Genomic DNA, 16272 nt, shown 5'->3' on the forward strand with positions numbered 1-16272 from the left:
CTTTCCAAATTTCTAAAAGACAAAACCTTGTCGGACATATTTTCCGGTTAAGAATATACAGAGATCCCATGCAGTCCATATACTCAAACTAATCACATAGAATTACTCCACTCACGATTAGAGTGTTAGTTCAAAATTTCTTAGGACAATGTTTTCCATTTATAGGTCCTCAGATATTCCATAATTGAAAAAAGGAACCTCAGCATACCTTTGTCTTTGAAAAATTATATTAACATGATTAACTTGGAATGATATGTGGGGGGGTAACATGTTCATCCTAAGTCCAGGGGGGGGGGTAACATGTTCACCCTAAGTCTAGTTTACCCTGGTGTCTGTTCTCCCATAGACATGTAATAAAGAGATTACAGCAATACACTGTAAACATCCCGCTCATTTCTGGTGGCAGTGGCAGTGTAATAATCATTGGGCATTACTAGAAGAACTCTTTGCATTTGGTGGATATTTGTTGTCAATGACTTCATTTCTTCTTTTTTTAATAACCTATTTCTGGCATAATTACATATATATAAAACAACCATGTTTAAATATAAGAAAGAACCATTTTAATACTTCTTCCCATGATCTTCCCATAATCATATATAATTAAATTTGTTATTAAAAACCTGTCTAATAAATAGGTGCATGTTTATATATTATACAATTATAGCCTTTGTATGTGGTCAATACAAGGTTATATCAACCTAAGAGAAGCATATTTTTAGTAACATGCTATATGCCCTGTGCAATATGCTGTTTTTTTACCTACAAAAAGCTAAATACAACAGTAACACATTGGCGTGCAAACTGAGTAAATACAAATGTACATGTGATCCAGTTTTAAAGAATTGCAAATCCTTAATAATATAAAGATATACATACTCATGATATTGTAGATAGGGATCTCCAGGACCCCAGTTCCCAAGTCCATGAAGCAGCATTGCTGAATTTGGATGTCTAGCATAAAAATGTGTTGTTCTGTAGATCAAAGAAATACTAATCAAATATAACTGAAGTAGGAATTGGAGAATAGAGTTTTTTAAATGTATACAGGTAATTAAGGCTAGTAACAGGTAAATCTGTGATTATCCTTAAGTTGCTAATCATGCTAATCCAATAGATTAACTGTGATGATGTAATGAGCTATTGTCATCATGTATATTCTTGTGTTACAAACATAAAGAAACAAAAAAGGTGTGAGTCAGCCTTGGTCTAAAATTGTCTGGATCCCTAATTGGAAAAAAAATATTGAGGTCATATGCTCTAATGTCAAGGTCATTGCAAGAAGTTATTATCTTTTAAAGTTTCCTAGGAAGACTGCAGAACTTGAAATATTCATGATATTTATCAAAGGAATTATTAACAAAAATTAAAATATCTGTTACACATATACAAGGACGTATGTCCTTGACATATATCATTATTATCCATAATATTTTTCCTTTTCTTCATCAGATCTGTATTTATAACTGAAAGTAGGTGGACCATCCTGATGTAGATTACGATGACAGTTGTGAACTTTGGATTAAGAACATGGAGGTTTTGAGCGATTGCTGTGAAAATAATATTAGTTCCAGCTCAAAGAAACAATTCAGTAAAGAAACAACTTCAATAAAACAACCAGAAGCGGTTTTAGATGATGTATATTATCGTTCACTTAAGTTAGGTTTGTAAGAATTAATTCCCATTTGTTAATATTTTTTACTTTCATGGTTGAGATAATGAACAATTTTTTTTTAAAGAATACTTTTTACAGTGTAATATGAGCTACTTTCATTTGGATTTAGGTGTCATCATGTGATTCATTTTTGACTTGCCTGCGACAAAATTTGCATCAAGTGAGACATAGGGATTACTATCTGGCTGCGGCAGTGGCAATGTAAACAATTTGTATAAAGCTTAATATTTCAGAAGGTAGGAGACCTTCATCAGGTTAATGCTTTATACCTTGTATGCAGATACTTTAAGTTACAAAGTTTCTTTCTGTCATATGTCCATTGTCCTTGACTCATTTCTATGGTTCAGCGACTGCTTGAAAAATAAATGTGGATAGTGTCCACATGTGGACACAGATGATGCCCCCGCTTGCATAGCATATAGTTATACAGGGACATAACTGAAGAACGGTAAAAGCGACACTACCCAAATTCAACTTGATCTGTGTTTTATCAGTGGAAGTCAAAATTAAATATTGCATTGTATAAAGCATTGATTGTAGTTGATTCAACTATAATCATGGACAAAGGAAGATAACTCCAATTTTAAAAATTACTTGATATTTAGAAGAAAAAATTTTTTTTGCAATTTTTCCATTTGTAAAGGGGCATAACTCTAGAACGGTTGAAGTGACGCACCAAAATTCATATTTGATCTGTGTTTTGTGGTATTAAGCATTGTGTATAAGTTTCATAACATTTAGTTGAGACAAACTTAAGTTAGAGAACGGAAACTAAAAATTTGTAAAGGGGCATAACTCTAGAACAGTAAAAGTGATGCTACCAAAATTCAAACTTGATCTGTGTTTTGTGGTAATAAGCATTGTGTAGAAGTTTCATATCATTTGGTTGAGGCAAACTGAAGTTAGAGAACGAAAACCAATTTTGGGACGTACGTACATACAGACGGACAAGGGTAAAACTTAATGCCCCCACCGCTATAGCTTTGAATTTGTAGCTTATTATGAGTAGTAGGATAACTATATTTTGGTATATGGGTTCCTGTGAACATCTACATGTCCGTCAGACAGTGTTCATCTGACCTCAACCTCATTTCATCGATCGGTGATTAAGGTTAAAGTTACTAGATTATGTCTGTTTCACTGATACTATAAGCAGTAGGTCAACTATATGTGGTGTAGTTGATAATTGTGAAGGGCACATGTCGTCTGGCAGGTTTCATCTGACCTTGACCTCATTATCATGGTTCAGTTAATGTTAAGTTTTTTGTTATAAGGTCCGTTTTTTTTTAAATACTAAAAGCAATAGGTTAACTTGTTTGGTGTATGGAATGATTGTAAGGTGTACATGTCTGTCTGGCACTTATCATCTAACCTTGACCTAATTTTTCGCGGTTCATTGGTCAGTGTGATGTTTTTGTGTTTTGGTCTGTTTTTCGAATTCTATAAGCAATAGGTCAACTTCATTTGGTGTATGGAATGATTATAATGAGTACATGTCAGTCTGACTGGTATCGTCTGTCCTTGACCTCATTTTTATGGGTCATTTGTCAATGTTTGGTTTTCTGGTTAAATCTGTTTCTCAGATACTATAAGCAATTAGCTCAACTATATTTAGTGTATCGAATGGTTTATCTGACCTTGACCTTATTTTCACGGATCATTGATAATATTTGTAGTAATACTTTATCTTGAGGACTATCAACATAAAATTAATCATGGTAAGTAAAAGAGGTGAAACATTTCAGCATGTGCACTCTTGTTCACTCTTTTACAAAAAAAATAGTTTCTTTTAAAAACTATTATTACTAGGCATATTTCAGCCAAGTTTGACCGAAGCTCTCAGACAATTTGTCAGAATTCAGTACAAAAAATATTCAACACAAGACAGGGATAAAACATATACCTAGAAATCAATGACCATTCAGAAAATAATGTGCAAAAAAGTAACTGGATTACCTCAGTAAGATTGTATCATTTTAAGTCAAGGTACAGTAAATGTTATTTCATAGATCTTAATAGAATTTGCATATAACATTTGCTCCTTGAACTATAACAGAAAGTTGAAAAAATATGATGTATTTATCTCTTTTATTTTCTGAAATATTACTAAATGAATCCTTTGAAATCAGTTGCCCATAACTTTAAAAACTTTATTTTATTTATTCATTTTTTTCAGTTGACATATTTGTGTGTACAATTAAAGACAAAAAGAAGACCTCAGAAATAGTGAAGTAAGTTGCAATTAACCAAAAATGAAGTAGTATCCTGTAAATGTTGTAAGCTAGTGTTTATTGTGGGTTTTCGTTCAGGGATGAGATGGCATAGATAGTTTTGATGTCAAATGTTTTAGGAAATTCCTGTTATTCCTGTTGGGTTTTTGTCTCGCCTTGACGGAGTCAAAAAGCAAGAAATAGGTATGCTGTTTCCAGCATTGACGGCGGTGTCAACAATGTAATAGTTTGTGATTAGGTCTAGTTCATGGTGAACCACTAGTGGTAGGTCAATGATATTTGGTATGCGGTTGTATTAGCATTGGCACATCTCATTACCATGGAGATTATTTGGCCCCGCCCCCTCAGTCAAGGTCTATTGACTTTGAAACTTTTCATAGTTTACATGTATTAGTTTTTGATTAGACCAATTTATGGGGAACCACTAGTGGTAGGTCAATGATATTTGGTATGCAGTTGTATAAGCATTGGCATATCTTATTTCCATGGAGATTATTTGGCTCCGCCCCCTCAGTCATGGTCTATAGACTTTGAAAATTTTGCTTAGTTAACATGTATTAGTTTGTGATTAGATCAGTTTAAGATGAACTGCTAATGTTAAGTCAATAATATTTGGTATGCAAATTTATTGGCATTTGCAAGTATCGTTTCCATGGAGATTATATAGACCCACCCCTGATCATGGTTCATTGACTTTGAAACTTTTACATAGTTTACAAGTTAATGTTTGTGTTTAGGTTTGTTTAAAGGGAACGACTTATAATAAGTCAATGGTATTTGGTATGCAGTTGTATTAGCATTGGCACATCTCATTCCATGGAGATTGTTTAGCCATGAACCTTCAGTCATGGTTCATCGACTTTGAATATTTGCATAACTTACATGTTAAAGTATTGCTATTTTAATTTCAACATTAGTGTTATCAAAATTACAAAAAGGCGAGACATATCTCTGTGATAACAGTTTATTTTGTTTTTCCTAATGTCTTTCTTTCTTGTACATTATGTTTAATACATGCATTGATTCAATGTGTGATTATTCCATCTTTTTAACAGAGGATTTTATTAGGGCCCCGGCGAATGGCAGGTAGCCCTGTAGTGATCAGTCTGTCTGTCCTTCTGTCCGTAACAAATTGTTTCCACTCTATATCTAAAGAACCGTTATGATTTCATACTTTATACTTATATGTATATTAAGTTAACCAACACCAGAAGGTGTGTCATGATGTATGTACGACTTCCTAGGTCAAAGGTCAAGGTCAAAAACTTTGGTTTTCATTTGACAACCCCATGTTCTATGGTAAAGATCGTGTTCGCTCTATATCTAGAGAACCGTTATGATTTCAAAGTTTATACCTGACATGTATATTAACCAACACCAGAGGGTGTGTCATGAAGTATGTACAACTGCTTAGGTCAAAGGTCAAGGTCAAAAACTTTGGTTTCAGATGACAACCCCATGTCCTATGGTAAAGATACAAATTTTTTACCACATGTTATTCACAGCGGGGCCCACAGAAATGGCTCCCATCTCAATGATGTCTAGTTTATTTACTTTACAGAAACATTTGTAAACATTTACCTTTGGACAAGTTATCCCACCTGAAAAGAGTCAGATCCAATACAAATCAAGGTATTATTTTATTGATTTTTATATTATATTTATTTATCTTATTGATAGATGTAGAATGAAACAACTTCCACAAGAGTGCATACGCTGATATGTCTCGCCTACTATACTGACCATTGATTTTATGTTGAAAGTCATAAATATAAAGTTTTACTAGTATCACATTAACATTTATGATCCAAGAAAATGAGGTCAAGGTCAGATAAACCAAGCCAGAAATACATGTACACCTTTAATACAATCATTACATACACTGAATATTGATGACTTATGGCTTATAGTATCTAAGAAACAGACCAAACGATTGAAATTTTATATTGATCAATGAGCCATAAAAATGAGGTCAAGGTCAGATGAACCCTGCCAGACAGACATGATCACCTTAAAATCATTCAATGCATCAAATATATTTGACCTATTGCTTATAGTATCTAAGAAACAAAGTTAACCAAGAAAACTGAACATTGACCAATGAACCATGAAAATGATGTGAACGTCAGATGATACCTGCCAGACTGACATGTACATCGTAAAAGATTTCCATACATTATTTGAAAAACAGACCAAAACAGAAAAACTTAACATTGAGCAATGAACCGTGAAAATGAGGTCAAGGTTAAATAAAACCTGCCAGACTGACATGTACATCGTAAAATATTTCCATACACCAAATATAGTGGACCTATTGCATACAGTATTAGAAATACAGACCAAAACACAAAAACTTAACTTTTACCACTGAACCATGAAAATGAGGTCAAGGTCAGATGACACCTGCCAGTTGGACATGTACAACTTACAATCATTACATACACCAAATATAGTAGACCTTTTACTTATAGTATCTGAGATGTAGACTTGACCAAGAAAACGTAACCTTGTTCACTGATCCATGAAATGAGGTCGAGGTCAAGTGAAAACTATCTGACAGGCATGAGGACTTGCAAGGTACGCACAAACCAAATAAAGTTATCCTATTACTCATAATACGAGAGAAATTAACATTACAAAAAATCTTAACTTTTTTTTCAAATAGTCACTGAACGATGAAAATGAGGTCAAGGAAAATGGACATATGACAGACGGAAATTTCATATCATAAGGCATCTTAGCCATCTGTATACAAAGTATGAAGCATCCAGGTCTTCTACCTTCTGAAATATTAAGCTTTTAAGAAGTTAGTTAACATCGCCGCCGCCACCACCGGATCACTATCCCTATGTTCAGCTTTCTGCGACAAAAGTTGCAGGCTCGACAAAAATTACACCAAGGGAAAATTATCAGATTTAAAAGAAGTAGAAAGACATAAAAATGTTCAGTATGGTAGACATATTCTTTGTAGGTCCTTTATTTGCCTCAAAATGAGGAACTCAAAACTTAATTTTAAAAGAGAAATAATTTTTAAGCTCAGCAAGTCCAATATTATGACATTACAAATCTCAAAATGCAGAGGACCATAGAATAAATATGTAAAAATTTCATTATATGTTTGCATAAAACTTTTTTGCACAAAATTTTGGTTTTAGTTAAATAATAAGAAAATAGCAATAACATATCACAGTATATTTTGGACATGAAGAATCCTTCAATTATTTATAATAACAAAGTGATATTTATTTTAAGATAGCTTAAATTTGGAAGTAAGTGGTGCAATTTAAATACATTTACTTATAAACTAAAACAGACAAAATAGTAACATGTGTTACTATAACAGTCACATGTAAATGGTTGTAAATGTATATACTGTTCATGGATGCCCATTTTCATGGATTTTTTGGGTGAAGATTAGTATAAATGTTCAACAAAGTACAAATTTTCTATAGGCTTGTACGTAGACTCGAAATTTGATTTCCTGGTTTTGCCAGTCTGCATACAAGCCTATAGAAAATTGTACTTCTTTGAACATTTATATTCATGGTTCATTTTTACCCACAAAATCCGTGAAAATTGGTATCCACCAAAAATAAATGAATCCACAGTATACTGTTTCATATTATTTATTTGGTAATTGCCTTAATTACATGCAGGAAAAATTTTGCCTGCTTATGAAATATATAATATATAAATCATTCCTGCTGGTGAAATTATTTTAATTTTCTTTGAAACAGCATTGACAAATGTTAAAACTTCAAACCATCTTTACCAGCTTGGATAAATACAATTAAAAAATGTGTTTAATGTGGTGTAAATATCTTTCAGCCAACGAATTGCAGATAATTGTTGCTGAGAATTATGAAGATGATTTCTTGACTGATATCTGGACAGATTTGTGTGAAAAGAATTCAGTCTATTGTCATGTTAGTAAACCATATATGGTAAAAGTACCTAAATTACCTCCCTTGACCAGACAACAGTATAACAATGCAGTACAATATTGGCCATGTAGTTTCCATGAAGATAAAAGGTATTCCTATTAAAAAAAAAAGAAAATATAAGGGGACTATAATTTAATTTTTTTTAAAGTTGACTATACCAAAGGATTTTTTTTAAAGTGCTTTTATTCATCAGTTTTTTTTTATTGTTCCCCGCGAAATGCATTGCAAGGGACATGGAAAGAATGGGCGTCTGTCCGTCGGGTCTTGTTAGTGCTCTCAGGTGTACAGTTCTTGCCAGATTTTTATGAAACTTATATCGTTGCTTTATATCTGTAATGTCTTGGACGAGTTCAAAAATCAGTGCGGATCAAATATTTTTAAAAGAGTTAAGCCCCTTGGAAACATCAATTATATGGAAAATTGCATCGTTAGCGTTCTCATGTGTACAGTTCTTGCCAGAATTTTATGAAACTTATATCATAGGTTTATATTAGCAATGTCTTGGACGAGTTCGAAAATCAGTGTCGATCAATTATTTTTAAAAGAGTTATGCCCCTTGGAAACATTAATTATATGGAAATTTGCATCGCTAGGGCTCTCATGTGTACAATTTTTGTTAGAATTTTATGAAACTTATATCATAGGTTTAAATCAGCAATGTCTTTGATGAGTTCAAAAATCAGTGTCAATCAATTATTTTTAAAAGAGTTATGCCCCTTGGAAATATTAAATATATGGAAAATTGCCTTATGAGCGCTCTTATCTGTACAAATTCTAGCCAGATTTTTATGAAATTGAAATTATAGGTTTATATAATCAATGTCTCAGACAAATTTGAGAATTATTGCCGATCAATTATTTTTAAAAGAGTCATGTCCCTTTGGAAATATTGATTATATGGCACATTGCATTGTTAGTGCTCTCATGTGTAAAATTCTGCAAATCTTGCAAGAATTTTATGAAACTTATATCATCAGTTTATATCAGCAATGTCTTTGACACTTTTGAAAATAAGTGGTGATCAAATATTTTTAACAAGTTATGCCCCTTGAAAAAATTAATTACAACGGAAATGGCATTGCATTTGCTCTGAAGCCTTCATTTCTCTTAGATATTAATAAATTGTTTTAAAGAACCAAAAAAAAGTACTGTTTTTAGTTATTGTCCTTGGTTCGATAAAATATGTGAAATGCGGGGGACATTGGAACTCTGTTCTTTTATTTGCATGGATTTTAATGTGCTCAGTCAAAACAGTGAATTTTGATACCCAATAATTTTTCATTGATTTGTAATTTGTTAGGTCTAAAACTTTTTTATTTTCAATCCATAAACCAACAATTTTTCAACAAACAACAAAACCAAACTTAATTCACACAATCCCATTTTATTAGAAAAGTTGGAAAATCAGAAATCAAACGGCAATCCATGATCAATAAAAAAAAAGCAAAAGAAAAGCACACAATATAACAATAAACACTAACATTTAGACAAACTTTTTGAGCAAAGTCAAAAACTTTTAATTTGTAATTAAAAACATATTTCCCTGAAGAATCATTCAATCAATTAGAATTACAAAATGATATTAATTTTAAGATATGTTTAATATTTGTTTACAGGATAACCAAACTTTTGAACAGAAGCTTTTTCAGTACAGAAGAAGTGAATCTTATAAATAAGAACATGGAAGAAGCTATTTCTGTTGCCAAGTCTTCAGCTTACCAGGTTTTACTGTTATATCCATATCAGTTCAGTTTTTATTAGACTAGATATATATATAAACTATCAATTTTTAACATCAGTCCAGAATTACCTGTCAAAAATTGCCATTTCAGTATTTTGTTTTCTTCTTCTATATTTAATTTGAAATAGAAATGATTGTTCTCTTTACACATATAAAACTTAATTTATCATACATTGACATTTTGTCCTATAAATACTATATGCTGTTGTGAGTTTGTTATAGTCCATGTTTTATTTATTTTTTTAAAGTTACATATAGGAGCTGTGATAGTAGATCCCCAGTCGGACACAATAATAGCAAAGTCATGTGACTTGCGACAAGGAAAACATCCTCTTCAGCATGCTGTAATGGTGGCAATAGATCAGGTGGCCACAGTTCAAGGGGGTGGAATGTGGCAATTATCAGGTATGTTTTAAAAAAGTAGAGAATTTTTCAGTGTTTTACCAAATTACTAAACATTTTTTCCTTGAATTCATGTGGTGGAAAAGGTTGCACTGATTATATATGAATGGGGATTGTCAAACTTATTTATGGTAATAATTATTTGTGAAATAATATATTAAAATTGAAATGATTTTAATGACGCAAATGTGCAATTCCTAAGGAATTGACCATGCTACCCAGTGTTGAATTAAAGGGAAAATAATCATTCAGCTGGTTGATCAAATAAGTTGAAAATATAGATTTTGTTGTTTTAATTGATCAATAGATCCATGAAATTTGTTATACCTCTGCATGCATATATAAATCCTTTCATTCTTATATTCAGGCATGCTCAGCAACTACTGTGAATTGCAAATTAAAACAGTAATGGGATATTATTCTAATTTTCCTGGAAAACAAGACACATTGCTTGTTAGTTTGCCGTCTATTGCAGTTTATGATCAAGTCTAAGCATGCTGGTTATGAAGGCTTCTAATATCTAATATCTAATACCATGGGTTTTTAGTTGCATATTTGGTTTTCTTTGCAGATAAATGTTGCAACAATTTACAAAAAGAATTCTGTTGCATACAGAAGAAAGACAAAACAGGCCCCTATTTGTGTACTGGTTATGACTTGTATGTTACCACAGAACCATGCATTATGCAAGTATTATAATACTAATATTCTGTGTATCAATAAAATATTTTTTCTTGAAACTGGTATTTATAAAAATAAAAAGATTTGGTATAATTGCCAATGAGACAACTCTCCACCAGAGACCAAATGACATAGGATACTACTATAGTAGTAGGGGCATTATGTTTTCTGGTCCCACGTGTTGGTTCGTTCGTCCATCCGTCTGCCCCGCTTCAGGTTTAAGTTTTTGGTCAAGGTAGTTTTTGATGAAGTTGAAGTCCAATCAATTTGAAACTTAGTACACATGTTCCCTATGATATAATCTTTCTAATTTTAATGCCAAATTAGAGTTATGACCCCAATTTCACGGACCACTGAACATAGAAAATGGTAGTGCGAGTGGGGCATCCGTGTACTATGGACACATTCTTGTTTATACATGTTTATATGACAAAAAACACCAATTAAAGCTGAATTTATCAAGGCAAAATTTGTGTTTATGTGTTATAATTGATGATAGTTAAAAAAAATAAATGGGGAATGTGTCCATGGGACCAGATGATGCCCCCGCTTGCATATAACTTTCTAAAGGGCCATAACTCAAGAACTGTAAAAGTGAAGCTAGCCAAATTTGTACTTAATCTGAGTTTTGTGGTAATGAGCATTGTGTATAAGTTTCATAACATTTGGTAGAGGCAAACTAAAGTTAGAGAACGGAAACCAATTTTGGGACGTACGGACGTACGGACAGACAAGGGTAAAACTTAATGCCCCCTCCGCTTTGGCGGGGCATAAATATTCAGTGAAAGTATCAATTTTGTATTGCTCACCATGAATTGCATTTATTAGGTCAATACTACTGCTGTTATCATCTGTCCCTTGGTAATTTTAGGGATATTGGTCTTGAATTCTTACTGTGGATTAATGATTTTTTGTTTGGTACTAATTTCCATAGTATAGGTCCCTGGTATAGGTGAATCAGGAATTTCAGGGTCAACATGCTTAAGTAAATACAAAATGTACAAATTTCATATCAGAATTTGTCAAAGCCATGAAATAATGTATCCATGAAAATAGAATTTTCCCTTTAAAATCTATGAACTGGATGAATCCACAGTAAATACATTCTGACAATCACAACTCAATTTTATGATTTGTACGAAAATTAAGGTTGAAGCTGCTTCAAATAAAGTTGATCTTAGATGGTCTTAGCTACTCAATTTTTTACTCTGAGCATTCTTTAAAAAGAAGCGAAAGATACAAAAGAGATATTCAAACTCATATGCCAAAAAGCAAACTGACAATGCCATGACAAAATACAAAAAGACCAAACGACAAACAATTGTAAACAAAACACAACATAGTAACCTATAGACTGAGCAACATAAACCCCACCAAAAACTGGGGGTGATCTCAGGTGCTCTGGAAGTGTCAGCAGATTCTGCTCCACATGTGGCACCCATTGGGTTGCTCATGTAAGAACAAACCCTGTGATAAGTCTTAAGGAAGGCAAATTAAGAAATGAGCACCAAACACAGCAATGTCAGTATTGTACAGTTACAGTCTGAATCAAAATACATGTACCATGAAACAATATAGTTGACAAAATCATTTTTATTTTAGGTGTGCAATGGCTTTAGTACATTCCAGAATATCAAGGGTTTTCTATGGGAGCCCACATCCAGAAGGTGCTTTAGGATCTAAATATAAACTTCATGTACAGTCTGGTATCAATCATCATTATGAAGTATTCTGTGATGTCCTCCAGGACAGGTGCAACAAACTGATGAATGACATTACTTGACCTACTGAATTAAAAAATTTACACCAGTATGGTTTTACTTTGAAATCCTACATGTCATCCGGTAATTAGGTATTCTGCGATGTTCACCAGGTCAGCTGTGAGAATCTATCATCTGACATTACTCGGATGTACTAATATAAACATGTTCAAGGTAACCACAAAATTGTTTCCTTGAAAAAATGTGTAATAGAATATATTATATAAAACTGTGAAACTGTGAGAATAAATACATTGTTCCCATAATGTTGCTGTAACAACCAAAGAGATGAAAATTAAAATTACCATTGCAATAATTTAAAGTTTTATTGAAATCCTGAGTTGCCTGATAATATGAACAGATAAGAACAGGCTTTTGTTCATTCTGGTGAAAAAAGAAATGCCCAATTATGTTATTTGTTAATGTTTGGTTTTGAATAAAAGCCTTGATACTTGAAGATATTACTAATCAAAGTGATGATAGTACTGTAGAAAGAAAGAATGCATTGTGTTTTGAAACAACACCTTAATTAAATGGTGAATACCTTATTAGATGAAAACTAAGAGCACGCAAACTAAATAAACAATACAAAATTATATTGAATTGTCAAAAGTGACATGAATTTGTATGTTTACATCTCAAAGTCACAGTCAGGCTTAAACCCATAGTAAATGCTGACACCTAACTACAGGAGATGATTTATGTTCTGTTTTTAAACTAAACTTTTGTTATTCTGTTTTAGCTAACCCCCTTGGCCCTATTGGCCATGTGAGTGATTTCCATCACTTGGCATCAATCTTCATAAACTTTTTTGTCGCCGCACGAGACGTTGCGGGGGACATAGAAATACAAGGCGTCCATACATCTGTCTGTCAAGTCTTGTTTAAAAAAAATCCTGATACCACTGTACAAAATGAAACCAAACTTGATTTGAATGAAAATTTTGGCATCTAGTATAAAGTTTGTAATATTTAAGACCATAATGGATAAAGAAAATATGATAACTCAAAAAATGTCCAGAATGTTAAGGTTAAAGGGAAAATTCACGATTTTTTACTTATCATCTTATTATGTTCATAATACCATATTTAATTCCACTCAAATTATCAGATGACTCCTTATAGGGGTTATTGCCTTAAAGTTCAAAGTATACAGTAAATAGGCTGTCACAGATTTTAGTTAAATTTTGCATACACCTTTGGCTTGTTGAACTATAACTAAAAATTAAAGAAAAAAAAATGCATTGATTTCTTCATCAATTTGAAAACAAATAATCTTTTCTAGGAATAACATTTTGATTGTGATAAAAGATTAGGATTAAAACGAATATAAATATCAGAATGGCATATTTTTGTGGTGGGGGCTTTAGACATTTAGGAACCTCTAGTTTCTTGGTATTTAGACCTATTCCATAAATTTTTGAATTGCTAATATATATAATTGCAATCTTTAAATCTTAAGTTTAGATCATGTAGAAAACAAAGGACATGATTTCCATAACACATGTCTGGGGTAACCTTTCTTAGGTACACTCATAACCAAAAGTTTCAAAAACTCAACAACAACAAAAATGTTTGAAAGCATAAAAACCAAATGGGCCTAAATAGAAAGTCAAAAACACAAAACCATTTCAGCTCAACTCTGCCTGAGTGAGTTTTTCATTAACATATAGTTTATGATGAAAATTTACATAACAAATTGAATCAATTAAATTATGCCAATGTTTAAAAGTTATTTATTTTTGTCTCGTGTTTTATAACAAGGGAACAAACCAGTTAATATGCAAATAAGTTGGGTATTTAATAGATTGGATAACAGGTTTTTATACGACCGCAAAAAAATTTTGCGGTCGTTTATTGGTATGACGTTGGCATTGTCGTCGTCGTCCAAAGACACATTGGTTTTCGCACTCTAACTTTAGTTTAAGTGAATGGATCTCTATGAAATTTTACCATAAGGTTCAATACCACAAAAGGAAGGTTGGGATTGATTTTGGGGGTTATGGTACCAACAGTTAAGGAATTAGGGGCCAAAAATAAGCATTTTTGTAACTTCCAGACATAACTTGTGTGTTAGTGTATGGATCTCTCTGACATTGTACCACAAGGTTCCATATCACAAAGGGAATGCTGGGATTGATGTTGGGGGTAATTGCCTCAAAATTTTAGGAATTAGGGGCCAAAAAAGGGCAAAAAACAAGCATTTTTCTAGTTTCATGACAATAACTTGTGTGTAAGCATATGGATCTTTCTGAAATTGTACTACAAGGTTCCATATCACAAAGGGAAAGCTGAAATTGAGTTTTGGGGTAATTGCCCAAAACGTTTAGGAATAAGGGGCCAAAAAGGGGCCAAAAATAAGCATTTTTCTAGTTTCCAGACAATAACTTGTGTTTAAGTGTATGGATCTCTCTGAAATTGTACTGCAAGGTACCATACCACAAAGGGAATGCTGGGATTGATTTTGGGGGTAATTGCCTCCAAATTTTAGGAATTAGAGGCCAAAAAAGGGCAAAAAACAAGCATTTTTCTAGTTTCAGGACAATAACTTGTGTGTAAGTGTATGGATCTTTATGAAATTGTACTACAAGGTTCCATATCACAAAGGGAAAGCTGGGTTTGAGTTTGGGGGTAATTGCCCTAAACGATTAGGAATTTGGGTCCAAAAAGGGGCCTAAAAACAAGCATTTTTCTAGTTTCCAGACAATAACTTTTGTTCAAGTGTATGGATCTCTCTGAAATTGTACTGCAAGGTATCATACCACAAAGGGAAGGCTGGGATTGAGTTTGGGGGTGATGAATCATAAGGGGGTTCAAAAAATTTGGGGGAGGGATTTTTTTTTTCTTTAAAATTTTCCATTTTAAATTGGTAATTTCTGATTTATATATAAAAGCAAATAATAATGATATGGTTTGAATAGGTAAACTAAAATTTTTTAAGTTCTTAGACCACATTCATTCTGTGTCAGAAACCTATGCTGTGTCAAATATTTAATCACAATCCAAATTCAGTGCTGTATCAAGCTGGAATGTTGTGTCCATACTTGCCCCAACTGTTCAGGGTTTGACCTCTGCGGTCGTATCAAGCTGCGCCCAGCGGAGCATTTTATTAAGTTTATTGAAAGCTGTATGTGAATGCATCTTGATTTAACTTTTTTTTTCAGTTTACTGACTATGTAATATTCATTTTTAGTGATCTGACTCGGTGAAGTGTTTTAGCAGCAGTGTAAATTGTAAAGGACATTTTTTTTTTTTTATGAATGGACATTTATAGAACAAAGAATTATTTGAATAAATGAAATGGTCTTCATGTCTTATAGGTGGGTCTCATTGGGGTCAAAGCGTGCCATGGGATTGACCGATTTTTTGTAAGCATTACTCGTGAAAGTCAAATTATTGTGTGTGAAAAAGAGAAATAAAGTAGGGCGGGACATGTGAAATTACAGGGGCTATTATTACAATGATTATAGAGGGATACAGGAATCTGACAAAACAATAAGCAGGATCCTGGATCAGACCCCCCCCCCCCCCCCCCCCCCTTCCTCCCAATGAGATCCCCTTACAGTGTCAGAAAAAGTCTTGCCTTATTCTGTATGAGGGTTTAAACGAACACCAATCTAAGCACAGAAATATGTTATGTTGTCTCCAACATGGTGCATTTAGAATATATTCATTTTTAGTGATCTGACTCGGTGAAGTGTTTTAGCAGCAGTGTAAATTGTAAAGGACATTTTTTTTTTTTTATGAATGGACATTTATAGAACAAAGAATTATTTGAATAAATGAAATGGTCTTCATGTCTTATAGGTGGGTCTCATTGGGGTCAAAGCGTGCCATGG

At 32.9% G+C, this 16272-nt stretch overlaps 1 protein-coding gene across 2 annotated transcripts; it reads left to right on the forward strand.

Moving 5' to 3' along the window:
• The first annotated feature begins 27 nt into the window (after nt 1-27).
• On the forward strand, nt 28-12891 carry LOC127698817 (probable inactive tRNA-specific adenosine deaminase-like protein 3). 2 transcript variants are annotated; one of them, XM_052202504.1, is made up of 10 exons: nt 28-124; nt 894-1050; nt 1453-1663; nt 3852-3906; nt 5468-5538; nt 7735-7939; nt 9467-9572; nt 9840-9996; nt 10565-10679; nt 12277-12891. In XM_052202504.1, exons 3-10 carry the CDS (start codon nt 1531-1533, stop codon nt 12455-12457), a joined length of 1023 nt encoding a protein of 340 aa, XP_052058464.1. In that variant the 5' UTR covers nt 28-124; nt 894-1050; nt 1453-1530; the 3' UTR covers nt 12458-12891. The 2 variants fall into 2 exon arrangements, with proteins under 2 accessions (XP_052058464.1, XP_052058465.1); XM_052202505.1 differs by lacking the exon at nt 894-1050.
• Nucleotides 12892-16272: the final 3381 nt, after the last annotated feature.

This window comes from Mytilus californianus, unplaced genomic scaffold (genome assembly GCF_021869535.1).
Source record: "Mytilus californianus isolate M0D057914Y unplaced genomic scaffold, xbMytCali1.0.p SCAF_4, whole genome shotgun sequence".
Lineage (NCBI taxonomy): Eukaryota > Metazoa > Mollusca > Bivalvia > Mytilida > Mytilidae > Mytilus > Mytilus californianus.

What these genes read in the sequence shown, in the direction of transcription:
- LOC127698817 (XM_052202504.1), top strand. Translation starts at nt 1,531, where the DNA reads ATGGAGGTTTTGAGCGATTGCTGTGAAAATAATATTAGTTCCAGCTCA. An exon ending in TTATCGTTCACTTAAGTTAG is followed by an intron (nt 1,664 to 3,851) that starts GTTTGTAAGAAT and finishes CATTTTTTTCAG; the next exon opens with TTGACATATTTGTGTGTACA. An exon ending in AAGACCTCAGAAATAGTGAA is followed by an intron (nt 3,907 to 5,467) that starts GTAAGTTGCAAT and finishes TTTACTTTACAG; the next exon opens with AAACATTTGTAAACATTTAC.